This window comes from Trichomycterus rosablanca, chromosome 2 (genome assembly GCF_030014385.1).
Source record: "Trichomycterus rosablanca isolate fTriRos1 chromosome 2, fTriRos1.hap1, whole genome shotgun sequence".
Lineage (NCBI taxonomy): Eukaryota > Metazoa > Chordata > Actinopteri > Siluriformes > Trichomycteridae > Trichomycterus > Trichomycterus rosablanca.
Genome location: NC_085989.1, coordinates 24,813,795 through 24,841,770, shown reverse-complemented (window position 1 = coordinate 24,841,770; position 27,976 = coordinate 24,813,795). Strand labels below are relative to the sequence as shown.

Below are 27,976 nucleotides of genomic sequence, written 5' to 3'. Positions count from 1 at the left end.
AAGTGAGTGAGTGGAATACATAGCATGCAGTATTATGGGAATGTTACAGTTTATTCATGATTGGCTACATCTGGAGTGGTGGCTGGCATCCTGTGATGGACTGGTATTTCTGTCTTGCATCCATTGTTTCCCAGTGAAATCAGGGTCACTGCCACCTTGTCCAAGATAAAACAGTTTATAAAAAACCCACAAAATGTCGATTTTTTTTTTTGTTATTTATAAATGTAAATATATCTGACATTTGGGCTATACTGTTAACAAATTAAGTTATGACTTTGAAATGCAGTGCACATTTCTGGTAGCTTTGAAGTTTGCATAGGATTTTACAATTTTATAATGTAGCTAACAGTTCGTCACATACTAGAAGCTGAGGGTTTTGGTAAGATGTATTTTTTGGTTATTTTTAAATGTATAATACTGGAAAGCTGACAATCTGAATTTTTGAACAATAAGCTTTTATGTTCGTATCATAAAGTCATCCAGAAATGGCTTCATTTATTTCTTTGTGAAACGGAAGGAATTAATAAAGAACATAACAGGAAGAAGTTTAAAAAATGTGGAACCAAAATCAGTTCTTGGAAGAGTTTTTCGTTAAAGGCTGGGGAACAAACATTTCAAACTACAGAGATTTAATCAAGATCACAGTTTTCAGAGTATTTAATTAATTAAAAAGGTTGTGCTTGGGTAAATTTGGTTATAAGGCAAATGTTAGATTAACTTTATTCTTTAATGTTAGCATTTTTTTGACGGGTGATATAAATTCTAAGCTAAGAATTCACACATTAACATGTTTACATTTTAATTGTTAGATTTATGGTCTTATTATATATTATGTGAAAGGAAATGGTCAAAGTTTGATTCAAATGCCTAAGTTCATTAATGGCCCAACAAATATAGAATTCAAACCCATAACTACTAAAAGTTTCATTTAATTTTCTACCACCACTTTATCCTGGGCTGTTAAAATCACAAAGAAAAAGATGACCTTAAAATTAAAAGCCCATGGTCTTGGTGTCCACATGCTTTTGGACAAATAGTGTACTTTGACATTTCGTTATCATTATGGTTGAGGTTTATTAAATCCATTTAATAAAAAGACTGTGATGCATCTTAGGCTTAACACCCCTGATCTGATAAATTAAAAAGAAAATGCATTAAAAAGAACACAGGGCTAGATCACACAGTAGTTTATTGTAAATGTTTGAAGGGTCAGAAATGAGTACAACAGTAGTTTAATGGTTCTGAAATGAGTTTGCACTGAAAATAATACAATATACCATGATGAAACTAAAGAGCAAAAAAAGCACTGTGATCATCTTAAACAGATTGATAAGAGTACATATTTAGTGTGGAGCTTATTGATGAGTTCTCATAGAGACCGTGTCCCATTGACCTGACCACAGAATCCACACTAGGATTTTCTAGAAGCATCCGAGACCTTGTGATCTTGTCGACATGGCAGGAAAGCTTAGTCAGCTCTCACTGCATAGTCTGTGACAGTTAGAGGTGGGCAAACATATAATAATATAAAAACAAAACATATATGATAAAAAAAACTTTTATTGTGTGTAATTCATGCAAAGTCAAACTGTTTTGTCTGACAAACATAAAGTTAATAAATTAATACATCTAAAGCATGCTCGAACAATTATGACCTTTGCTTGGAAATTGCTTAGTTTCAGCGCTTCCTGTAGGTGGATTTGAGTTTTGTACTGCCTTTTGTTCATTGTAGCTGAAGGTGACCACCAGCAATATTTACATTTATAAAGAGAGCTTTCCATTTACTCCCATTCAAACTCATGCTTCTGCGTGGACTAAAACGGGTCACGCCTGCTAATACTGATCAGAAAATAATAACGACGCATTTTAAAACCAGTCTGAAGTGTCTGTTGTGTTTAATTACACAAGATTGCTGATACGAGAGCAACTCAAACCTCCAGAGAAGAGAAACACAGTTAAAGAATAAGGATGCATTTCATTTTAAATAGAAAATGTAGCTATCTTGATCCTACTTGCTTCCTCTCAAAGGGGAATGACTGGACTGGAAGGGACGAGGATGAAAGGGGTGGGTTGCAGTTTTTCTTTTTTCCATAGACAAGATTGTAGTCACATGCTGCAACTGTAACTGATCACCGATGCTTGAGAAGTGCTTTATACATGGCAAAGCCCAACACTGCGCAGACAGTGGCCCCGACGCTGGCTCGCAGCCAGAAGGTCGAGTTCTTCAGGTCTGCTTGGGTCATATGCCTGCATGCGAGAGAGGACAGGAATTATCACAAAACATTCTTGATGCATTTCTTTAAGTGGTTAGATGACAAATGACAAATCCAAGCACAGTTATTTCTAAAGTACAAAAGAATAGTTTTTGTTCTTTAAATGCTAAGGAACAGAGACAGGTTGTAAGGTTCTATAGAATTATTCTGTGGTTCCCTTTATAGACTAGGGAGGGTCAGATTAGTAATACATCATCGGTTTCATGATTGGACAACTAAAATTAAATTTCTTATTGTCTTGTATAAAATGCACTATACTAATATGTTTGCTTGAGAAACGTTTGACATCTGATCATTTTAATTAACCTGAAACAGATTCACTCCAACAAACATTGTAAATGTTAAGTAAAGGACTCATGATGGTGTCATGTCATGGTGAGTCTGGAGCAAGACAGAAACAGGGGGCTAATTCATCTTATTAGCCCTGAATACTTTTCCTTACTTAATCACACCTCCTAGAGGCAATTTTGAATAGTCAAACCACTTTTTGGGAGGTGGAACGACTTTGGAAGACCATACTAAACACCTCACAGATCGTGACCATAGATAAGGTTTAAACCCATGCCCTTGGTACTTTAAGCTGTGCAGCACCCACACTACCATGTCTGTAAGTATTGTGACATTTGTATTGTGTCACTTAACCATATTAGATATTGTTTTTTTGTCATTTGATCATCCCCCAACACTGAAGTGTAAGAATTCTATGAACTGGGCCTAATAGCTACTTAGGATGTGGGAGAGGGAAAAGCAGAAGCACAGTGGAGAAAAAAGCAGTGAACGCTTTACAAGGAAAAAGGGGTATACATGATGAACGCATTGCTGTGATGCACAAGAAGAGAAGGAAAGGTACATTCTGTTTCAAAAGCAAAAATAAAGCACAAAGCCATTAAAACAACTGCACAGTGTGGGCTATTAAACAACAAGTCACGTCAGCCTTACCAGGAAATTTTTAACCTAAACTCAGCAGAATATCCTGCTTATGCCAAGTTCACACTACACGACTTTCTGATTTGTCGGGTCTCTGTACAGTTCACACTACACGACTGAATCTTTTGCACTCAGGAGTCTTTCAGTCGGTGTATATTTCACACTACACGACTGATCGGTGATAGGGGGTTTCACACTACATGATCTATCACCAACTGGAATCACAGGCGAGCTTCTCTGGTGTCCCTTTTTTTTTTCTTCTTTTTTTTTTTTTTTTTACAAAAACACACGCGAGAAGTGACGAGGGGTTTAATGAAACCACGTCCAAAAACGCATGTCAACAAGTAGCGAGCGATCAAAGTGTTTGTGTGCTGATATGCAGCGTAAAATCAAGGAGGAAAAAATAAATGAATCTGAGTGGATTTGGCAACATGAACAGTATGGATTGTTCTGTAGTGAGTTAGAGGTTAATTAATAATTTTGCAATGCAGTGTCGGTGTTACGTTTTGTAGAGGACGATCAAATCAGAAATACTGTAAAACGTGTGTGTGCCGGTGTATTCTGATATAAACTATATTATCTATATTATTAACTATATTGTCTGTCCCACTTGTTTCCTCTACACCGTATCCTGCGTTCTCATTGGCTGTTCGACATGTCACTCATTCTCAGTCGGACATCTCAGATCAGATATCTGACCTGCTAGAAAACTCAATCCAGTCGCCGAGCGCTCGGTGAGCCGGTCGGATCGAGTTGTTGGATAGTTCACACTTAGCGATTGAGAGCCGAGTTTTGATCGCCGAGTGAACGCCGAGTTGCTCCTCTCTAAACAGATGCTAAATGAAGGTGTAAACCTGTGTATGTATTGGAATGTTTGTTTATTAGGATTTTAATGTCATGTTTTACACTTTGGTTACATTCATGACAGAACAGGTAGTTACGGGTTACACAAGATTTATCAGCTCAAGATTAAAGTTAAACACTGTCACAGGCAATTTTGTATCTCCAATTTACCCAACATATACTGTATGTATTGGGAATGTGGGAGAGAACCCAACATCACAAATGTAGGTCACTTTAGATAAACAAATGCCAGAAATGTAAATGTACTACGTTTGTGTTACGACTGTAAAACATGTAAACCATTTCTTTTGCTTATAGGAAAGAAAAGGTTCATATATTAGGCAGTTCTGCAACAGTTCAGGCACACGTACAGTTGCCGACCGCTTATTTTCATCTACAAGAAAGAGACAGGGTCTTACAAAGAGCTGTATCGCTAATGGAGATCCTTATTTTTCTATTCTGTGATCTTTTCCCCTCACACAGCCAACACCACCAACTCTCAGAGGTCTACTTGCAGCTACACCACCCAGGCGCTCCTTTATTCTTATATTTCATTCTTTCATTTCAATGCTGTTTCGAGTAAACAGGTTTTAAATTTTTTCTTGTCATTTCTTGACATTGAAATTATTAATTTTTATAGAGGAGATGTTTATATAGGCAGCATAATAAATATTAACACACAATTTTGCTCTTTCACAACCCACAGCACATGCAGAAACTCAGAAAGCAGATACAACCCCATTCACTGAAAGCTGCCCTAACAAGACACAACATTTAACCATCCAGAAATAATTTTCCTCTCAATGAGACTGAAAACCGTCCTGGTCTAAAACACTGTAGCTAGCGGCCCAGGTGAGGTCGGTTATTACCTGGGTACAAACAGACTCCTCCATGTGGCTTGTGTCCTTTACATAGCAGACTGTGTGTACCTGATGGATGAGGCTGGTCTCCTTACCAGCCAAAAGACTAGCACACACCACAAAAACCCAAGGCTCCTTAAGTACATGCACAATGAGACGACAATTCAAAAACCCCATGTGGTAAAGTTGCGCTAGCTGCAACCCGCTCACCACACACCCCATGGCCACTTACAGACAGACACACAAACTGCAAGGAAGCGGAGAAAAAGCCTAACTCCTCGAGCAGTGGTTCTCAAACTGTAGCACAAGTACTACAAGTGAAAGTTGAAACTTGAACATGTGGTACTAAAATGATATGGTATGTAAGGTTCGGAAAACACTGTGTAAGCTACTCAGGCACTGTACTTTACTACATCTATACATCACACTCAGTGATATCCTGATACTTCAGAGACATATCTTTTAAAGAAATAGACCTCTGTCCAAATAAAATAAAGATCCTTCAAAAATCTAACATGGTCTTAAAAAACAGGTACCAAGATAAATAATACCAACTGTGAGAAATCAGACTTGATAAATTGCTAACGTACATCTCAACACAAAATGTACTGCTAGTGTTAGCAAGTACTGAAAAACAGCTACATGATGGCACAACACAACTTATACAGAGTAAACCTCTGTGTGCATTGTGCTCTTGATAAGTGTTTGTGTTTTTGTGTGTCGGTGCAAGGGTAAGTGTTGATCAGGGGTAATACTTGGACTACAAAGTTTGAGAACCACTGTCAAAGCCCAGTAAACTAACAGTGTTCATTGTGTATTGTGAAACTTTAATGTTGGTTGTGAGTTTGGCTAATGTCTTGCTAGAGTGGTGCAAATGTGATCCGTTATGTGTCAAATCATAGTGAGAGACACTTATCAAAACATAACATTAGGTTAAGCGCAGACAAGATCTTGACTAAAGCCTAACTGTTTAAGTCACAGGCAATGTTCAGTTCTTCAACAGAGGCATATGAGGACTTGAAGTATTTAGTGAAGGTCTATATATCAGCCACCAAACACAAAGCACCAAACCAGCAACCACAAGGATTTGCTAATTAGCAGAAATGTCTGTAAGTTACCTGAAGAGTGAAAAAATATTACCACAGTGAATAAACATACCAGCTATTAGTATTCTAACATCATTGTACACATGCTCTCACACACAGGTTGGGTTTATTCCTCATCATGTCCCTGCCCTTGATATTCATCATTAAGATTTTTCAGTCCAGGTAGTGAAACAGATAAAAGCAGACATGCATGCAAAATTAAGAAACATTTAGCAAAAGTGATGCAACACAAAAACAATCAGGCCCAGCCAAACAGATGAGAATGAACACCTACAGAGGGAAAGAAAAGAACATGACAAGAGTACAAAATTAAAATTCAATAATATTATATTAAAAATACAGGCTTTATAGGGCTCCAAGCAAATGTTTGTGTTAGCAAGGGACGAATAAAACCAACAAGGGACACAGAAAATTAAGAAATTGGAGATTTAAAATATGTGGTACTTTATAACCTGACAGCCTGATTTTTTATTATTTAATATTTCCACATACACTAATTCTGAAATCAGATTACAACCCTGAATTAAATACCAATAATTCATTTGTTGCAAAGCTAACAATTGTAGATGCTAAAACCTTTCCTCTTTATCGAATACAAAGTGATAGTAAATGTTTTTAAGAAAAAGCTGTATTTCTGATTAGATTCTGACAGAAAAAATCTTAATTGGTCGTTGCTATTTGGACAGTTAGCTAAAAAGCCATCAGCATACATGTAAGCATGAAATATGGCAGGAATGTCCAAACTTTTCTTGTTGGGGGCCAGATGAAGAAAAAAATGCAATGACAAGCCACTGACTATGTAAAAAAACAAAAAATAAACCTACCTAATAAAACACGTCTATTTTATTTGACTGATCAACTTTAATAATCCATCTTTGACAGGCTTGTGCAAACTGAAATCTTTTTCTTTTATGGGAGTTTTTTTGGAACCGCCATGTCTTTCCAAAAATTCAGGAACAATTCGGTGTAACGGTAATGTTTTGAGCTTGGAGAAATAAGATGGGGAGCTTTAGACTGTTTTTGTGTGACAGCGACAGCCAGTGTTTAAACTAAAAATCTTTTTTTTTAACCTGCAGGCCAACTTGCATTTAACTTATAAAACACCTCAAGGGTCAGTGTAAAATGGTAACGGGCCGCAGTTTGGACACCCCTGCCTTATGGGTCTGTTAAATATATATTTTGACTAGCTGCTTCATTGTGGTCAATAACAATGCCATTCGAAAACACTGGGCACAACGAAGGAATACAACCTGGTCAAGGAGCAAAGCCATCTCCGAACAACAAAGATGTTCATGCTCACTCACTGCCTGACGCTTTAGCTACAAGTTTTAGGAGTGAACCAATCAGAAATTGATTATGTCGAACACCACTCAGTGAGGACATCCAAGTACCAAACCTAGATCCTCAGTCTCATGTTATGCAGCACCAACACCTGACTAGCTCAGCACATACCACTATGCTGTTCTTAGTACCACTGTTTTAAAATCAATACTTAAACCTAATTTCTTGAATGTCTCCTGGGGAACCAAAGGAAGCATTAAGATTTAAAAAGTTGTTACATATTAAAAAAAGCGAAAATCATTTTAAAAATTATATTACACTTGCCACAAAGAGACATTTAAAAGTAAGACACAAAATATAATAAGAACCATAGCCAGAAAGAATTAAACGCTTTGAGGCTAGAGTACTGCAAGCAGGACAACGGATAAAAAAGTTAGTAAATGAGGAGTTGTTTGCATATCCACCCTATAGGATTTATACAAGAAATTTACTGACTCAGGCTGTCAGTTCTACCATTCAAATTCACATATTAATAGGGATGCTAGGAAAAACATCATTTCATTGAGCAAACTGGTTAATTGGTGGACGCTATCATTCATTCAAGAATCTGCCATGCATGCTTAAAAATGTCCAACAGCAGCAAGCAGCCAAGGATAGCAGTATTAAGTGAAGCATCATATGAATTGCAATGTACATATAATGTTCTACAAACAAAGTGTGTTAAAATAATAAAACCATAGCATTAATCTACATTATCCTGTCACTTGTTTGATAAAATAGATTTATGCACGTCCAGGCTATTTTCCCTAAAAATAAATGTCTGTACTGTTTTGCTACTAAAAAATGTAGTTAAAATACATAAAAGTAGAAAGAGCTACTAAAGGCTACTAAAAGATTCTCTGGTCCACCATATTAGCAGTTGCCACATAATAGTTTAGACTCCCAGGCCAATTCTAAAACAACCACTCTTCACTCACAAACCCCCAGTATACTCAGGGTCCTTGGAATTATCCCTAACCCTGTCAAGTCCAGGTCTCCAAGTTTTGAAAAGTCTTTTTATAGAAGCAGAGCCAAAGCTGGAGTGCAGAGGTATATAGTCGGTCAGCAGTAAGGCGGGTAGAATGCAGGGACATGGCTTAGCAATGACACTAAGCAAAGGTCCAAAGCATCTGAATAATGCTCTGGAGTCAAGCAGAAATGAAAGCCAACTCCCCTCGATCACATTACCATTGCAGGAGAAATTATCAAAATGTGACGCAAAATAAAAAAAGTTGCTTGAGATGACCTCAACATCTTAACAGTTTAAAAAAAATCAACCAAGCCCGACCAAAGAAACACAAAAAGCAGAATCAACAGTACAGAAAGAGCCAAGGCCCTGGACAGAATACCTCTACCATCAGTGGTGGATATGCAATGTAAAGAGAGGAGGCATGTTAGAAAGCGAGGGTTAAAGGTGGCCCTGAAGAGCAGAAAAGAAGTGGGGGGGGGGGGGGCAGAACTGGGCTCAGAGACCTGTTCACAATGACACTGTAGAGTTTGGCTCTGACCGAGCGCAGCAGCTCACTGTTCAGCAGGTTCTGACTGATGCAAAAAGTGCACCAGTTGCAGGTACACATGCAGCGTAGTTTGGCGTGGCTGCGGAGACAGACACACACAGATAGGAAGAGCAGATCAGAGTCAAGTGTGGTTTATGTCCTGGAGAACTGAGGCTTAATGGTTCCATTTCCTTTAATGATTAAAGCTTCTGCCCCTTCTCCACACAACTTAAAAATAAACCTAAAAATAGATCCACATTCACACTATAACTAAAGAATCCTTGGCTGCTGATTATGAAATAAAAAGTGCAGTTAAATACACAAAAAACACGTTATGGGGGATGAGGGGCACTGTAAGTATGCTGAAAGCTAGTACGTGGGTTTGTAGAGTGTGCCTTTACAAAGAAGAGTGTGCGTTGGGTCATTGCCCTGCTGTAGAAATCATATTGTTTGACTCAAACCTAGTTGTCTTACACTAGGGGGCACCCTTCACTCTAAAATGTGCTGATAATCCTCTGATTTCACATTCAAGGCCTCCAGTTTCAGAGGCAGCAAAGCAGCCCCACAACATTATGGATCCTCCACATGTTTCACTTTTCTTTAAAGCCTTCTTTTCGTTATCTATAAGCATAACACTAGTATGCGTTGCCAAGGACCTCTAGTTTGGCTTTATCTGTTCATAAAACATTTTCCCAGAAGGATTGTGGTTTGTCTGTGTAGGTTTTGGTATAGTTCAGTAGTTCTTTATGCCCATCTTTAAGCAGTGGGGTCCTCCTCTACGTTCAGCTTTTTTGTTCAGTGTACAGCGAATGGTATGGATTGAAACCATCACTCCAGATGTCTCAAGCTCAGTCTGAAGTTCGCTGTTTCCTGGGTAGTAACCTTCTTGATAACATTCCGAACTGTTGAAGCCGGGATGCCAAGGTCTGGCAATAGTCTAGTATCTTTTAGACTGCTTGTGCTTGGTGATAATGGAATTTCTGGTTAGCTCAGACAGCTCTCGTCTTTGCCATTGTGAACAAGAAAGAGGAAATAAACTGGTCTTTGTAGTCATCAAAGCCCCCATTAATAAGCTAATTCAATTATTGTGAACACTGACATATTGGGGACAGGTGAGTAATTTTTCAATTAATCACAGGTTAGATTTTGTCCTTCGTTTTAAACTGAACAAATGGTGCAATTAATTGTTTTAATTTTGTAACCTTTTTCTTTTCCAGTTTTTATTATGTTATTTTGTATTTTTAGCTTTGTGCTTTTCTGTATCAAAAATTTGTGATATCTAGGCGGTTTCACTAAACACGTTATTTCAAAAGATATTTTACATGATGAACTCAATATTCAAGGTTGCAAATAATGTTGACAACAACTATATACAGAATAACAGCTGCTTTCCAGAATTAAGCTGCATCCAAAGGGAATTCATTTGAGCACTGATGGTTTTGTTAAAAGGCGTATTCTTAAGGGCAGTGATTTTTCATTTCGAGGGGATAACTGTGCCACAAACAGCAAACTATTTACTTCATAGTTTTTTATTTGATTTTCTGATCTTGATGACTTGCATGACCTTTCATTTATAGCCTTCATGCATTTTTAAATACATTTTGAAGCATTTTAAAACTAAACCCAAACATTGTTTATGAAATTGTAACCATTTTATGTACACAGGGAGAAATTATGCACATCTTTGGTACTGTGTGTAGTCTAGCTTTACAATCATAAAAAGGGGACAGAATTCTCCAGCTCACAACCATGTTATAGATTATAGTGAGATTAGAGTGTTAAAGCACAAAAATGACAGCTTTGATTAAATGGATTAGCATAAGATTTACTTTGTTGTGTCTACAATAGCCTTACGACTTTTACATCAAACATCTGTTTCAGCAAAAGTCAGATAAGTCAGTTCCTAATTGGAATGGACAAGTGTGTTACAGGGGTGTAACTAAAGATGTTCTTGTAAAGCAAGTGGCTTTCCTGTTTAGTTCAAAGAGATCTTAAATCAAGCAGAAAAAATGCATACAAATGCTGGTGAAGAGTTGTCAGTAGAGAGAAGAATTTTAACCTTTTTCCCTATTTAATGTGTCTTAAATCTCTCAGCAAAATGATTTTTTGTAGAATACTGGGGCTAAGTAGTAATGTGCTACATTTACTGGGATCAATTTATTCAAGTACAAACCTTTGAAATACTGCACCTCTAATCAGTGTCTCCAGGTTAGGCTCCAGATCCACCATGATCCTGATCAGGATGAAATACTTACTCAACCACTCCAACCTCAGCACCTGACCTTACAGATATTTTGACTGAATGGTGTTCCCTTATATGTGAAGTATAGTATATGTTTAATATCAATCGCTATTGCACATAGTTCACTTTAGCAGTATTCAGAGCTGCTACATGACTGATCACATTGCTACTGCCATTGCTATATTGCCTTGCTACTATTGCACGTGACGCCTTATATGGAAACCGGGAGCCTTCGTATACGGGATTCTTTAATCCCTTTAATAACTACCTCATATTTCTCACTTGCACATTCATACGTATTTCATGCCTGTCCATACATAAAAGTAAAGCATTGCACTTTGCATACTTTCTCCACTGGAGAAACTACTTGAATAAAATCTCGTTAACAGCTTTCCATCAAAAGAAACACTAAGTATTTGCACAACTAAAAAGCATTATCTGAGCAGTTTCAATCTGTGTGTTATGCCTGTAGTTCTTTGCAGCCCAACACTGGACACTGTACTATACACTATAATTAACTGATTATAAAAATAATTGCTAACATACTCATGCATTTGTTCGAAAAGACCAGATTAGATTGCAAAAGTTATATAGTTGTGCATTGTATTATACTGTATAGGATTTCTAAACTAGATTTAATTAGGAATACAGGACAGAAAGAGTTGAACGGGGTGTACTAAATAAGCTTTACTCACGGATACATGGCCATGGTGGTTAGCTTGGTGTAGATATCTTTGCTGGGTGCCTCGGCTGTGTTGCAGGTAAAGAGCTGTGGTGGGTGCAGCTTGTGTCTTCTACAGAAGTCCAAAGGAGTTGAGCTGTAGAGCTGACGAATCTCGTGCAGGTCTGACTTGGCAGCAATGATCATACACGGTGTCTTGCTGTCCATAAAGTATTTCTGTGCAGAGTAGGGATAGGGTTGTGTGATTCCTTAAAACTTATCGTTATAGTTTTCAACCGAATTTCAACCGAATTTCAACCGAATAAACTGTAATAAAATTCTGGGAGAAAACACAAACAAGTGAGAGAACATCAGGAAAAACTTAAACAAGAACTGGGGACGCTCAGGTGGCGCAGCAGGATGCGCTAGCACACCACTGCAGCATGTTCAGATTTTGGAGTTTGAATCTATGCCTGTGCAAGTGTGGGGGAGATCACATAAAGCATATCAGGGCTCTCTGTACATGTTACGCTTGTGTGTACGGTTCTTAACACCGGCAGGTGATAAGAAGCTGCCACAGATTGTATGCGTTTCAGGTGGAGTATAGTGATGGAGAAAAAAGCAGGCATCGAATGCAAGTCCCCACAACCTATGCTGCTGTGCAACACCAACTCTACCAGTTGGTAGAGAGATATGGTCCAATGATGTTGAGGCAATAAATAAATTGGTAATCTTATGTACACTTATGGGTAAATTAATAACAAATAATGAGTAATTTCTTTTAATGACCATTTTTAAATTACTATTTAAACAGTTAAGGATGTTTTAAAAATGATTCTTATACTTCATCAACAACAATAAACATTTTTAATAATACAGTCAAATGTATTAATGTTCAATCAGAATAAGACTCGTTAGGCATTTAAAGGTTTAACCACAGCTGAACGTTCATATCTAATATTATTGGTAAGCACAGTCATTAAAAGCTTGACAAACCTTATAGGACTTTGCGCAGTACTCAAAAGAGCGAGGGTTACTGACATCATATATCAGACAGATGACATCACAGGCCAGGTCAGCTTCTGAGAGAAACTCACAATCTGGGTGAATCTCGTGCAGCTAAGAACGAGGCAGACAGAAACACAATCATCACTGGCCTACATTAGAACTTGTTTCACACCTAATCCCTGCTAAGGGTACTATTTTAACTTACCAGCAAGTACTTCTCCTGCCCATAGACATATGTAGTGCTAATTGCATAGAAGGATTTGTGGTCTTCCCTAATCCTTTTCTGTCGCTGCAAGGACGGAGACAAACAGATAATTAATTAAATGTTCAGTTTCATATTTTTATGTTCCTATTGAAGAAGTCATCATTATTCAAGATTTAAGTGGCTTTATTGTCATTTCAGCTATATACAAGTTCTTATTTAAATTAAACAATGTTCCACCAGGACCAGGGTGCAACAAAGAACACAAGTAAAAACAACACAGTATACACAGTGCAGAAAAAAAAGCTAACATCACCCTCAAAACGTGAGGGCTAGCATTTGCTTGCTCTGTGACATGTGAAGCAACCAACTGCTTTAAATTCAGGGTGACCAACCCGCTTTAAAGAGGGTGCTAACAATTCTTTTTAGTTAAGCAGTAGTATCTTGACTTTTTTAATATCAATCTTATATTTAAGCAATATTATAAAGCAAGCAGCAAAGTGTTAGTTATTGTACTGTAGTTACTGACTGTAGGTGCTTTTGGGTCTGATGCTTTCCCGCATTTACACTGTCTCAGTTTCATCATTTAAAAGAACATATGAGCATAATGAATAGTATGTTAGCCTACAGAGTACATTAGCAACACATTAAATATGCTATATTAAATACAGTAAAATTTCTTTTACATCCATAAGGGCTTTACTATAATAAAAGATAGCAGATATGGTTGTTTCCAAGACCATTTCAATAATCAGATGACTGCCAAACATGTATAAGGATCAGATTTTTTTCTATGTAAAAATGTACTAACTGGTACCAATGCATTCATTCACAGTAAGACAGCTATACTTACAGAAAGGTTTCTGCCCAGAAAGGCTTGCAGAAAGCCACTCTTGCCACTGCCTCGCGCTCCCAGGACGTTGCAGCGGAAAACGCTGCGCTGGGTCTGTTTCTTTTGCAGGTCAATGTGCTTGTTCCTGGTGACTACATTAAAAAAATACATATTAACACACTAAATCTGATCTCTGTTACTGCTTACAGGGCTATGTGTATTAAGCCTTTTGCAACTATTTTAGATGAAACATCGCTACAGGCTGTGAAAAGAAAACATGTATGTATAAAAATAGACATTGAGCTGGACATACAGCTTACATGATAAGTTCCTAAGGGTAATTGTCTCCTACACGATATCAGAGGTGTAGCCTATTAATACTATATTATTATGGCACTTAGGGGCCATTAACAGTGGTAAGTTTTGCATGCAATTTCTTCTATTTATTTAAACTAGGTATAAACCATATTGCAGGTATCCATATTCTTGTAGACATATAACCATTTAAACAACAGATGTTACATTTCTAACTTTGCAAAAGAACATTGTGTAAAAAATTGAGGAATGTTTTTTAGGCAGGTTTGGACACAAGCCTTGCAACTAGGGCTGAAACGATTCCTCGAGTAACTCGAGTAATTCGATTACTAAAAATGATCGATTCAAATTTTTTGCATCGAGGAATCGTTTATCCCATACACCGATACATAGCTCACGGTGTTCCGCACGGACTTTCACTTTTACAACGCGATTACGCTGTGTGCAGGTGGTTCGCGGCAATTAAAAATTGGATGTTAATAAAAGTACATCTAATATGCATTACAACAGGACTGATTTTGATGGGGGGCTGTGTCTTTAAATATCCGTAAGTTTGGATTTACGTGTGCGCGAGTGTTTCAGCTTCACTGTAATGCGAACAGAACTGACTGTGATTGACGGTGGAGTTTTAAAACGACATGAACTTTTGAATTGTTTATTTACTAAAGTCAGATGTAACGCTGGTTAAGTATCACAATCTAGGCTCTAAATCGCGGTACTAAACAGAAATACAAGAACATGAACGATGTGGAGCATCACACCTGAAGCTTCACTAACTAAACTGCACAAGCAACAAAGATTGTTTATAAAGTTTAACACGTCCAGAACTGAAGCAGTCAGGACCAGCTCAGTGATTTTAAAAATAATATTCAACAATAACAAAGGACTAAAAAACAAATGAGGTGAATAGACTCCAAACAAAATAGTGTAAAGTTTAAAAACCTGCACATTTTGTTCACATTTGTTTTAGTTTTTTTGCATGTTTGTTTAATTAGTGAAATAATGTTGATGTTTGACTCTGCTTACTTCTAATTTTCTGATTGTAACATCTAAACATAAACAGCTTATTAGAACTGCACAATTTACTGCTTTTAATAAAGAGTGGGCAGCTGTAGCCTAGTGCTTAAGGTACTGGACTAGTAATTAGAAGGTCGCTGGCAGCAAGGTTGCTGCTGTTGGGCCCTTGAGCAAGGCCCATAACCCTAAATTGCTCAGACTGTACTGTAACTGTATTGTAAATCACTTTGGATAAAGGCATCTGATAAATGCTGAAAATGTAATGTAAATGTAAATAAAGAGATAAAATTAATATTGAGCAGAATTAAGTTCACCTTATTGGTCTGGCCCTCACAACAGTCCCAGTTTCTTATGTGACCCCTTGGAAAATTAAATTGCCCACCCCTGGTTTATTATGTATATATTTCTCTTTAAACTGTCCTCTATGCAAGTAATACAAATATATAGTTTGTTTCAATAGATATGTCATATTTAATCTTATATGTATTTATTTTTGCTCTTTATTAAAGCAAAAGTACTTCTTATCCGATTACTCGATTAATCGCTGGAATAATCGATAGAATACTCGATTACAAAAAAAATCGATAGTTGCAGCCCTACTTGCAACCCTAGTCATGTCATTATGGGCTGAGTTTGAAGTCTGGCATCTGGATCATTTTAACAGAACATTGGATTTAATTAGGTTAATAGCAGACCACAAAGAAATGGATGACGGTTTAATTAGATTTGGCATGTTGCAGCTACTGTGCCTCTTATTAAGGCATATTTAGGATCAAAGCATCTGCTAAATTGCGTAAATGGATAGATTATTCTTGGTTAATAGCCTTCCAAAACTAGACACGCATAAAAAAAAAAATGCAATTTTACTGCAACTTTTTACTTTCGCAAATAAAGGCCTAAGACTTCCATCCTCTAACCTGTAATGGCAGCAGCCTGTGAGTCTTGCTCATGAATGATTGAGTAACCAAGGTAACCCAGGTACTCCAAGCAGCGCTGCACATCCATGTATGTTGTTAGCCTGAACAAAAATAACAAGACATGTAAGAATGCTGTTAGCATACAAATAAATGCAAACTGAGCGGCTCTTTAGACCATAACTGGCATGACTTACGTCCACTGGGACAGGTAGCCCTGGTAGGTGATCCAGCCCTGTTCATTGGTGCAGACTGTGTTGTTGACATCAGGACCCCAGGGCATGTAGGGGAAGACTTTAAACAGATCTTTGAGCTCATCAGGAGACAAGGCACAGTCCCGATCCTACAACACAGTTTGTGTCATTCTGTTGTATGCTACTTTCAATAAAATGACTGGCTATCAGAATGGGCACAATAATGTTACACATCAGTGACTAGTTTTTATGTAACCAGCATCACTCTACCTAGAAATTAAACAAGCCATTCTGAGTGTATGAACTTACCTTGTCGTGTTTGTCAAAGACACTCTGCAGAAAGAGATAAGCATTGTGGTTCAGTTCTGTTGTGCAGTTAGGAGGGATTTTTAGCCTGTAGGAAAAAAGGCAACCAATTTAGACTTAATTAACCCTGCAGCTGATAGAAGCAGAAAGTGACCGAACAATAAGGGCAAGGGTATTTTAGAGATAGTTGATATGCAGGGTTTAAAATGTTCCTATTTAAAAAAAATAAAATAAATGCAAATAAAATAAAAATAAATGTTAACATATGTTACTGTGGCTATGGCATTGTTAGGATTATAAATGAAACCATTTATTCCTTCAACATAACCTTAGTTTTGCCAGATAATTCTATTTGCTTTCATGTTAACGCTCAGCATGTTGTGAACTGCAGTGTGTCGTTTCATGGATACAAATCCCTTAATTCAAAGCAACACTAAGGAAACAGACTGGTTTGTCAGGGAACAGTTACAGTGGGGCCAAAAAGTATTTAGTCAGCCACTGATTGTGCAAGTTCTCCTACTTAGAAAGATGAGAGAGGTCTGTAATTTTCATCATAGGTACACTACTACTATGAGAGAAAAAATGAGAAAAAAAAATCCAGGAAATCACATTGTAGGATTTTTAAAGAATTTATTTGTAAATTATGGTGAAAAATAAGTATTTGGTCAATAACAAAAGTTCTGTTCAATACTTTGTAACATAACCTTTGTTGGCAATGACAGAGGTCAAACGTTTCCTGTAAGTCTTCACCAGGTTTGCACACACTGTAGCTGGTATTTTGGCCCATTCCTCCATGCAGATCTCCTCTAGAGCAGTGATGAAATTTTCTATGGGGTTGAGGTCTAGAGACTGGCTAGGCCACTCCAGGACCTTGAAATGCTTTTTACAGAGCCACTCCTTCATTGCCCGAGCGGTGTGTTTGGGATCATTGTCATGCTGGAAGACCCAGCCACGTTCCATCTTCAATGCTCTCACTGATAGGAGGTTTTGGCTTAAAATCTCACGATACATGGCCCCGTTCATTCTTCCCTTAACACGGATCAGTCGTCCTGTCCCCTTTGCAGAAAAACAGCCCCAAAGCATGATGTTTCCACCCCCATGCTTCACAGTAGGTATGGTGTTCTTGGGATGCAACTCAGCATTCTTCTTCCTCCAAACACGACGAGTTGAGTTTTTACCAAAAAGTTCCATTTTGACCACATGATATTCTCCCAAACCTCTTCTGGATCATCCATATGCTCTCTGGCAAACTTCAGACGGGCCTGGACATGTACTGGCTTAAGCAGGGGGACACGCCTGGCACTGCAGGATTTGAGTCCCTCTCGGCGTAGTGTGTTACTGATGGTAGCCTTTGTTACTTTGGTCCCAGCTCTCTGCAGGTCATTCATCAGGTCCCTCCGTGTAGTTCTGGGATTTTTGCTCACCGTTCTCATCATTTTGACCCCACGGGATGAGATCTTGCGTGGAGCCCCAGATCGAGGGAGATTATCAATGGTCTTGTATGTCTTCCATTTTCTTACAATTGCTCCCACAGTTGATTTATTCACACCAACCTGCTTGCCTATTGTAGACTCACTCTTCCCAGCCTGGTGCAGGTCTACAATTTTATTCCTGGTGTCCTTCGACAGCTCTTTGGTCTTGGCCATGGTTGAGTTTGGAGTCTGACTGTTTGAGGCTGTGGACAGGTGTCTTTTATACAGATAACGAGGTCAAACAGGTGCCATTAATACAGGTAACGAGTGGAGGACAGAAGAGCTGCTTAAAGAAGAAGTTACAGGTCTGTGAGAGCCAGAAATCTTGCTTGTTTGTGGGTGACCAAATACTTATTTTCCACCATAATTTACACAGAAATTCTTTAAAAATCCTACAATGTGATTTCCTGGATTTTTTCCCCCTCATTTTGTCTCTCATAGTTGAAGTGTACCTATGATGAAAATTACAGACCTCTCTCATCTTTCTAAGTAGGAGAACCTGCACAATCAGTGGCTGACAATACTTTTTGGCCCCACTGTAAGAAGCAGTCCATGTACAGAAGAGGAGAAGGATATAACATGGCACACTATAATGTATTATAATGTATTTTTCCCCGCTGAACCTTTTCCTCTTTATCTCCAAGCCAGTTCATTTAAAGTCCTGATTGTGATTCCGCTCCCGCCTGCCCAACCACGATCAAGGAGAGTCGGATCACCACATGTCCCCTCAGACACATGTTCAATCTGCAGCCTCTTCTTATCACCTGCCAGTGGTGCATTCACACATAGCCATATCACATACAGAGAGTCACTCTAGTCTATGTGACTCCCCTTCTCACTCGGGCAGGTCTGAGAAATCGCATATCGAGGCAGGAAGAGACCTGGTCCGACCTTCCCTCCCTCAAACATGGCTAATTGTGTTTGTGTAAATGCCCAGCCAGGACATTCTTTCTTTCTGAACTGCATTACTTAAAAACATACAGAACACAGGGCAGGACTCACAGTGGAAACAGGTATTCCTGGGTTAGCTCCAAGTCGTCATCATAGCCAAACCTTCGGAGCACAGTCCATGTGGTTTCATGCCTCCCTCGCTGGATAAAGAGTGTGTGCAGAAACAAGAAGCCTGGCAAAAACAGACGACTATGCTTCACAAGAATGCTTGATAAAAACATTGGAGAAATTCATCTCACACAAAGAAAATACTAGATGTTGAGGACTGCTGTCCAACTCTGCTAACCTTTAAGAGTGAGCCCGTTGTCCCTGACCCCATCCGTCATGTTCCGCCGCACAACATTTTTTACATCCTCCAGAGCTTGAGGAGCCAGGGGCATGTTAAAACAGGTCCTCTGTGAAAAGGAACATTCTACTATTAAACTAACTGAACCAGTATGAGTAATCATATCCCTTAATTATTCAGTATAAGTACGTGGATTTATGTGAGGAAAAGAAGCATGACTGGATCCTTAGATTTAGTAATAAAGAGTGAACATAATACCTGAAAGAAATTAAGTTCATTGTCATTGAGAATGCCATCATTGTCCAGGTCAGATATTTTGAAGATTCGCGTAAGTGCTTTGATGCAAGACGGTTTCATCTGCAACGAAAACAAGCATATTTATTTTGTAATTTTCTTTTTATTGGGAAGATCTTTTAAAAAGAAAGAAAAACAAGTACAGAATTCACTTGTAACAAATCCAGTGTCACAATTAATGTTTCAAATATTGTAAACCAAGAGTACAATTCCTGTAACAAACAAAACACACAGTTGGGGTAAATTGTAGCAAAAAACTAAGACACCAGAATTTTCGACTTTCCCTTGTGATTAAATCACCATTTTAAATATAAAAACTTTTTACAATGTGAATGGGGAGGCTTACTTTTGAATAGAAACAAGAAGAAGAGGGTGGAGAGGTCATTAAAGTCTGAACAAAGTCTGGTCGTTGGGGTCCTATGTAATCTAGCCATTTAGACCAAATCTGATTAAATTTGTCCTTCTGAATTCTTAAGGAATAAGTTTGCTTTTCTATAATAAAAAAATTTCGTAAACAATATCAATCCACTCATGTATTTGAGGAGGTTCAGTGGACAACCATTTTCTGGTGATTACTTTCTTACTTGCAGCCAACAAAATCGACAGTAATTTCTTATCATTGCGACACATATCGACAGAGAGGTTTCCCAGATATAGACAATCAAAGTCAAATGGTATGTTTATCTTGAATACAGTACAGACAGCCTGATGGATAGCTTTCCAGTACCCAGACAGAATAGTACACTCCCAGATAATGTGGAAATGACCTGCACCGTCCGAACCACACGTTCTCCAACACCCGGATCCTGAACCTTGATACCGTTTCTGTGCCGGTGTAATAAAAAATCTAAGGATGTTTTTCCAGCAGAATTCTCTCCAGGTTAGGCAACTTGTTGTGGCCCACTAAAATTGACATATTTTTTCCCAATTGTGATATTTTCCCCTCTTTTTCCCACTTTTCCTTAACATAAAGCATGTTATGAAAATAAGCATATTTAAGCATATAATCCTTATGGTCAGACGGCTGGGTCAAAAGTATCGACAGTTGCTGGGCTGCCAAGATTAATCGATTCCAGAGAACATGAAGGCTATGGCATCTGGTACAGACCAACCGAAGATACCTATATAACTGCTATCATTTCAACACTGGTGATGAGGTAAATGTGTACAACACAGTGCATCAAACCCTTCTGTGTATGAGGCTGCATAGTCACACACCAGTCAAGGTGCCCATGCTAACTACTGTCCACTGTCACAAGCACATACAGTGGGCAGGTATCAGAAATGGGCATCTGCTGCATTGTAAGAAGGTCGATTGGTCCGACTAATCCTGTTTTGTCCAAGTTCATGTGGATGGCTGGGCACCAGGATGCACCGTAGGACAATCCACCTCACAACATACAAAAGTTCAAACACCTGCTGGTAATGTCCTGGTGCCAGATATAACAGGACTCCTTCAGATGTTTTGTGGAGGACATGTCCCTCCTGGTCAGTTTTTTTGACAGCTAACTTGGCAGGTGGTCATAATGTTTGACTAAAACAGTGTAGATTAGAAAAAAAAAAAAAAAAAAGAGAGAGAACACCACATTGCTGCAACATAAATGCATCGTAGTGTCTACCAAGTTTGAGAAGCTGTAAGTGGGTTAAGGTCTACTGCCAATGTAATAACTAAGACTGGAATGCCAGATGCCGTTGTGAACAAGTCAAAAAAAGGTCTAAAATATTTATAATGTAGAGTTTTACCTCTTTCTCTTCTGGGCAGTAGAGGGGCCCTGTAGGGTGCAGAACAGCCTTCTGGGCATAGTAAAACAACTCTGAAATATTCTTCAGATTTTTTGCAGAACACTGAGAAGGAACAATACAGGATTACTTGTCTTGAAATTTCAACAGCAGGCTAAATTAAGATACTTACAATTTAAACTTAATTCTACATCAAAGTACTTTTCTTTTACCTCAACACAGGTCTCAATTTCTGAGTATTGGTTCATGATGGGGAGTATTGTCTCCATGCTGCTGTGTTCCACCAGGTCTGATTTGTTCCCAACAAGAATCAGTGGCACCCTGCAAACCAGGACATCGCGCTTTTACTTTCAGGCTGGTATTATTATTGATGGCAAGAGATTTACCAAAAATTAAAGGATAGCTAACAGTGCATACTTTATAAAGGCATTGTTATACACACTAAGATCAACTACCCACCCACTGAATAACTGCTTGGCACAAAAGCATTACAGTTTGTGCTAATTTTAACAACACTGCACTGTATTAATTCAAGCAATACAACTAATGCTGAAAAAATGTCTAAATATCTAGACGTTTTGTGATGTAGCCTTTACATACACTATAAGGACAAATGTATTGGAACATGATCTATGAGTGGTGTTATTAAGAAGTGTAAGCTTTCCAGAGGTGTAAGAACCACAGCAACTTAGCCATAATGTGGCAGACCCCTTAAATTTACAGAGTGGTGTTGCATAAAAGTCGCCAATGGTCTGCTGATTCAATAACTACAGATCTACCTACTACCTACGCTTCAACAGCACAAAAACTGTGCACTGGGAGCTTTATGGCATGGCTTTCCATGGCCAAGCAGCTGCATGAAAACCTTGCATCAAAAAGCCCAACGCCAATTAGCAGATGAAGTGGTGTAAAGCACACCAACACTGGATCAATGGGACATGTTCTGTGGAGTAATTAATTACGCTTCTCTATCTAGAAGTCTAATGGCTGAATTTGGGTTGAACAAATGCATTAAGCCAACTGTAGTTTGGTGGAAGAGGGATAGCACTAAGCCTCTTAGTTGCAGTGAAGTGGAATTTTGGACAATTCTTTGCTTCCTCCCTTGTGGGAACAGTTTGGGGAAGGCCCTTTTCTGTTCCAGCATGACAAAGCAAAGTTCATTAAGGCATGGTTGGATGAGTCTGGTGTCAAAGAACTTGACAAGCCCTGTCCCGGGATGAATTACAACTGAGATTGTGAGCCAGTGCATTATCAGAACTTACAAATGCTCTTTTGAATGAATGGGCAAAAACTCCCACAGACAACACTCCAAAAACTTGTAGAAAGTCTTAATGCCTATGGATTTACAATGGAATAACATAAAAGCTCTTGTAGGTGTAGGTGTCCAAATACTTTCGTCCATATAGAGTATATACATTTTATAAAACAGTGACAAATAGTGAGTATGTATGGACCTGATTAGGAGCTTGTTAAACATCCTATTCCAAACATATTGCTACTAATATGGAGTTTTCCCAGACCTCTTTTGACCCATAACAGCTTCCACTACTCTGGAAAGACTTTCCACAAGATTCTGCAATGCATTCATGGAAATTTGTGCCAATTCATTAAAAGAGCATTTGTGAGGTCAACAAAAAATGCCTGGTCTGCAATTCATTATACCAAAATTCACCAAAAGGTGTTTAATGGGGTTAAGGTCAGGGCTCTGTGCGGGCCACAGAAGTTCATCCAGACCAAGTTGGCCAAAGCTTGTCCTTATGGACCTGGGGTGTATAATTTTGAAGTAGATATCTAGACTTATTAATGATTAATAGTAAAACAAGAGTGGTTGAATACTTGTTCTACCAACACCTTAAGACATATTTTAGAAGACCTATACTAAGCCTTCTGAGTGCAGACAGCCACACACCTGCTGTCCTTGTCTGTTCTGTCGTTTATTAGAGGAATCCAGTGGCTTGTGACCTAGTGTAAAGAGAAACACCCGTAGTAGTGACAGAATATTAAAACATGCTATGAAAACACCAGCCAATGTCTATTTGTTAAAAAGAGCAAACCTACCTTCTCTATTGATTTTTTGTTGTTTACAGAGTAGACAATGCATATGACATTTGCCTGTAACATAAGAGAGTTGACTTTAAAATACCAGCTTACATAAGTCAACCTACATTCAACTATTTTAGTGCAATCACTCTCACCTTGGATATTTCTTGGTACAGCTGCTCATCTGACTGTTCTGCTTCTATAAATAATAATTAAAAAAAGCTAACCTCAGAGAACAAGCAGAAACTAACATGAAGGTAAAAATGAAATGCTGCAGGCCAGGGTGTGGATCATTTCCCCCCTCAATAACACTACTGTGTAGACTTTACCTGAATAGTCCACTATATGTGTAGGTACTCTCTCAGGAGTGACATCAGCTGGAATGGTGATTTCCTCAGCACGAAGAGGAACCTTTTAATGTAGAACCATGGCAGATGTTAAACACAAGTGTAGCATTAGTGAGCTGGGTGAACTGTTTTGCAGCATTACTGAAAGTTTAGCTGCGTAATATCTGATCAGTAGGGCTGCATTTTGCTTTATAAATGGGATTGGGGGCAAACTCTACAGAGCTAGTCAGTATTTGCATACACAAAGTGCATTTAAATGATTGGTGGACCTCATAATTTGGTTTTGTTGCCATCGTATACCAGGTATCAGTGAGACTGTTTGAACATAAAAATGCATGCCAGTAGTGAAATCTTTGGTATTATAATCCAAACTGTATTAACAATTTAGTTTTAACAAGGTTTTAAAGGGGGGAATTTAACTGGAGTGCAATTAAATATAAGTTTTAACATGATTGTCAAAAATGTAAGCTACTATGAATTTCCTTTGGCACTAGGCAGAGAAAGCCAAAACTAAATAAAACCAAATTTAAGAAGTAGCCTACAAACAATTGTAAAAACATGCAACTTGAAATTAAATATTACAACAAATTGGCCAACATATATTTTAACAAAGGTGCATACAAATGAAAAACAGAAACAACATGGAATGTCATATAAGTTTAAAAAGCAATAGCAATGCAATTCAGTCAATGGAATAAAAAAAGTAAGTTACCTCATCTGGGAATTCTTCACTGACAAGTGACATGATCAGTGACGTCTTCCCCACTTTAGCTGTGTGAGGGGAAAAAAAACCTGGTCAATAACTTAATGCAGTGAACATACCAAGATGTCTTTATATCCCTACTGAGCAGAGTAGACTCTGGCCCTGTCAAATCAATTATGCTAAATATATATTAAGGTTTGGATGAGTTTTAATTCAGCATTAAAACAAATCTGTATTAAAATTGTTTAATAAAAAATATCAAATAATAATTTAAACACTAAACTAGGCACATATTCAACTAAATCACATTGTGTGTAAAGCACCTGCAGCAGATAATACCTCCACTACTCCGACAACCGTATTATGGATGGAAATACACAGTTACTTACTTAGGATCATTTTCTGCCTTTAAAAATTATTTTAAATAAAGTCTACATTAATGGTAAACTTTGCAAAAGTAAAATAATTACCTAAATTAAATCTTATTAAATCTTATTTATCTTATCTTATTTATCTTACATTATTTAAGTAGAAAAAAACACTGCTGTGGTCATCACAAGACCAGCTGGGTGGCAGAACAGTGCTATTAGGACCTATAAGTAACCAGAATAAAAAACAACTACTGACCATTCCAAATAAGTAAAAAAGAAAGGTTTTAAATGAGGACAAAAACAATTCCGGCTTTACTGACAGAAGAATACAATGAGAGTCAGGATTCTTCTATACATACAATGTGAAACATGGCAGTTCATAAAAACAAAGTCAAGCAGCAGAAACTGGGGACAACAAAACTACAGACAGGCAGAGGGAAAAACCCACTAACCAAGATGACCAGCAACTCATTTGAATGTCACTTAACAACTGGATGACATTAAGAGACGTACAAAAAAGTTGGGCATGGTTTGAAACTGGCTCCTAGGGGCAGAGTTGAAATTGTATGAGCAAAAATCCCAACACCTCATCCAATGGTCAAATAGAGACCTGCAGAAGCCTACAAGACTCGCACCCACTGTGGTGTTTATTAAAGAAACAGTGATGACCTGGGGGTGATTCAGCAAGAATGTAATCTGGCAGATTTGTTTTTGGAGGACCCATGAATCACGCAATGAACAAAGTTAAATCTGGAAGAAAACCTGCTTCCTTCTGCTGTCAGAATGTTTATAAACTCAGCAAGACCAATCAAGGTGTGGTTAAAGATCTCTCAAATCTCCAAGCATGAACCTCTTTGGAAAACCTTTTAAAAGTGATCAATAGGAAGATTGATAGTTATATGCTATAAAGCCAAGCTGCTTGAATTTTCGTGCCAGACGTGGCATCATTTTGCCCAACAGCAATGTAAAAGACTGGTGGAGAGCATGCCCAGACGCATAAAAACTGTGATTGAAAATCAGGGTTATTCCACCACACACTGATTTCTAAACTCATCATTATTAAAACATACAGTATAGCAGTATGTTGTTTAAATGAATCTAAACTTGTTTTCTCTGCATTTTTGTTTAAAACAGTGCATTTGTCTGTTATTTTGACCAGTTATCATTTTCTGCAAATAATAGCTTTAAATGACAACATTTCTATCCGTAATTTAAGAGAAATGTTGTCAATTGTTTATAGAGTTAAATATAATGCTCATTTTACTCAAACACAAACCTATTAAACTATAAAGCCAGTGTTTATCACGGTCTATTACGTTTTTCCAGCGCTGTATATATATATTTTTTCTATTTTATTTATGCATTTTCTCCCAATTTAGCGTAGTTAATTTGTCTTCCGCTGCTGGGGGATCCCTGATTGCAGTTGAGGTGGGTATCTTGCTGCTCATGCCTCCTCTGACCCGCACACAGCCCTTAACGGAACCCTTTTTCACCCATGCATTCTGCACAGGTGCCTCTCTATCCGCCAATCAGGGTAATTACAAGACCCCACCCACATAATCCGGTCACCCCACCCACATAATCCGGTCACCCCACCCACATAATCCGGTCATCCCGCCCTGCAGGCATTGCCAGTTATGCCCGCTAGATGGCACCCAGCTGACCGGTGGCAACACCAAGTTTCGAACCAATGATTTCAGAATCTCAGCGCTGGTGTGTTAGAGGAATATCCTGCTGTGCCACCTGGGCACCCTGTATATTCATTTTAGGGATGTAATGCTACTACTATTAATAATAATATTGGTACCAAGACTGATGCCTAAAAGATTGAATCTGATTTGACTTTTTTCAAGTTTGATACTGTCAACAAATCTTTTCAAGCAAATTGATACTGTCAACAAATCTTTTCAAGCAAATTGTGCAAAATGTGAGATGCTTGTTCCTACTGTTTATGTAAATATACTGACCGATCACTTTCTGACTGGAACAGTCTGTGCCCTCAAACCTGATTTTAGCAAAGCACCATATGAACAGGAGCAACAGAAGTTAAGAAGCAATTCTCCACTTTTAAATAAGATAATTGCACTTGGTTAGGACTAATCATCAGACACAGCAGTCGGGTAACTCTAACACAAAGTATAAATGGCTCACTGTTTTCACAGCAAACTAAAGACAAGCTCCAAGAGAATCATCAAGTATTTCCAAAGATTACAAGATTGTAAATGACGTAGTTCAAATAACACGAATGTAGTTTTCTACAGATGTAGTCTCATGCATCCTACTTTACTCAACATTGATTTTTTTAAGCTCTACCAGTTATTTCAAGATGACCAGCACTTGTCTGAGAGGTTACACTTCAGCTTTGAACGTCTACCCTATAATTTTACACATAAACTGAGTATTTCTAAAGTAGTTTTGCATTGTTAGAGTTTTATATAACATTATACATAAATCGGTGAGAAAGTCAACAGGACTTTTAAGTTCTATTAATAGTCCTATTTGTTTGACAATAACCGTCTGCTAAAATTACAATCGTGACATGTCTGTGCAGTATATATTGTGATGAATACAAACTTGTTAAACACAATGTAAAAGTGGAACTTCTGTATTTAATGTATTAATTATTCCTATACTGAGAAGAATAATTGCGATGATCATTCTAGCTATTATCGTGCAGCCCATACAGTGCATCTATATTACGATATAGCCATACTGCCCCACTGTATTCTTACTATATTAGATTATTAAAGTAACATATTAAATAGAATAGGGATAAAATGGGTTCATGTTTTTCAATCAACTTTGCTCAGTGAAACCCTGCCAGCATCTGCTGATTGTGCTGATCTAGTTAGCTGGATGTCAGAGTAAGAAGTAGTCACCGATCTGAAAGGGTGGACAGGCAGCTTCAGTGTTGATGAACTGCAGAAATCTGAGGCTACTTTCCTCAGTGCACAACTGCACATAAGCACACTAAAGAGCTCAGCATGCCAGCACAGAGGCTTATCAGACTGGAATGAAGGCGTCATGGAAGTTAAAGGAAGTGGGCGCGTTAAGCAGCTAGCTAACCGGCTAAATTAGCTCACTGCAGCGCTCCAAACCTGTGCATTAGCTCAGTAACACAACAAAGTCTACTTACGTTCCCCAACAAGTAATATCCTCACGTCCTTCCTCATTGTGGTCACGTATATCCAGTTAATACAAACACGAAACTCTTGTAGATAACATGTGGAAAACCACCTGCACAGTCTGCCCGGCA

The 27,976-nt window shown here is 38.1% G+C and overlaps 1 protein-coding gene across 2 annotated transcripts; it reads right to left on the bottom strand.

Annotated features, from left to right (window-relative positions):
• Positions 1-1,172: 1,172 nt before the first annotated feature.
• Positions 1,173-27,976, bottom strand: rhot1a (ras homolog family member T1a). 2 transcript variants are annotated; one of them, XM_062990448.1, is made up of 20 exons: positions 27,857-27,976; positions 24,359-24,417; positions 23,629-23,710; positions 23,455-23,498; positions 23,318-23,371; positions 23,169-23,221; positions 21,472-21,580; positions 21,263-21,364; positions 19,484-19,582; positions 19,226-19,334; positions 18,991-19,111; positions 16,520-16,604; positions 16,214-16,359; positions 16,020-16,120; positions 13,792-13,922; positions 12,942-13,025; positions 12,725-12,847; positions 11,763-11,965; positions 8,803-8,925; positions 1,173-2,247 (listed from the first exon to the last, which is right to left on the bottom strand). In XM_062990448.1, the coding sequence occupies exons 1-20, from the start codon at positions 27,891-27,893 to the stop codon at positions 2,130-2,132; spliced, it is 1,983 nt and encodes a 660-aa protein (XP_062846518.1). In that variant the 5' UTR covers positions 27,894-27,976; the 3' UTR covers positions 1,173-2,129. The 2 variants fall into 2 exon arrangements, with proteins under 2 accessions (XP_062846518.1, XP_062846515.1); XM_062990445.1 differs by lacking the exon at positions 8,803-8,925.

What these genes read in the sequence shown, in the direction of transcription:
- rhot1a (XM_062990448.1), bottom strand. Translation starts at nt 27,893, where the DNA reads ATGAGGAAGGACGTGAGGATATTACTTGTTGGGGAAC. An exon ending in GGCTACCTGTCCCAGTGGAC is followed by an intron (nt 16,121 to 16,213) that starts GTAAGTCATGCC and finishes ATTTTTGTTCAG; the next exon opens with GCTAACAACATACATGGATG. An exon ending in ACCACCATGGCCATGTATCC is followed by an intron (nt 8,926 to 11,762) that starts GTGAGTAAAGCT and finishes CTGTCTCCGCAG; the next exon opens with CCACGCCAAACTACGCTGCA.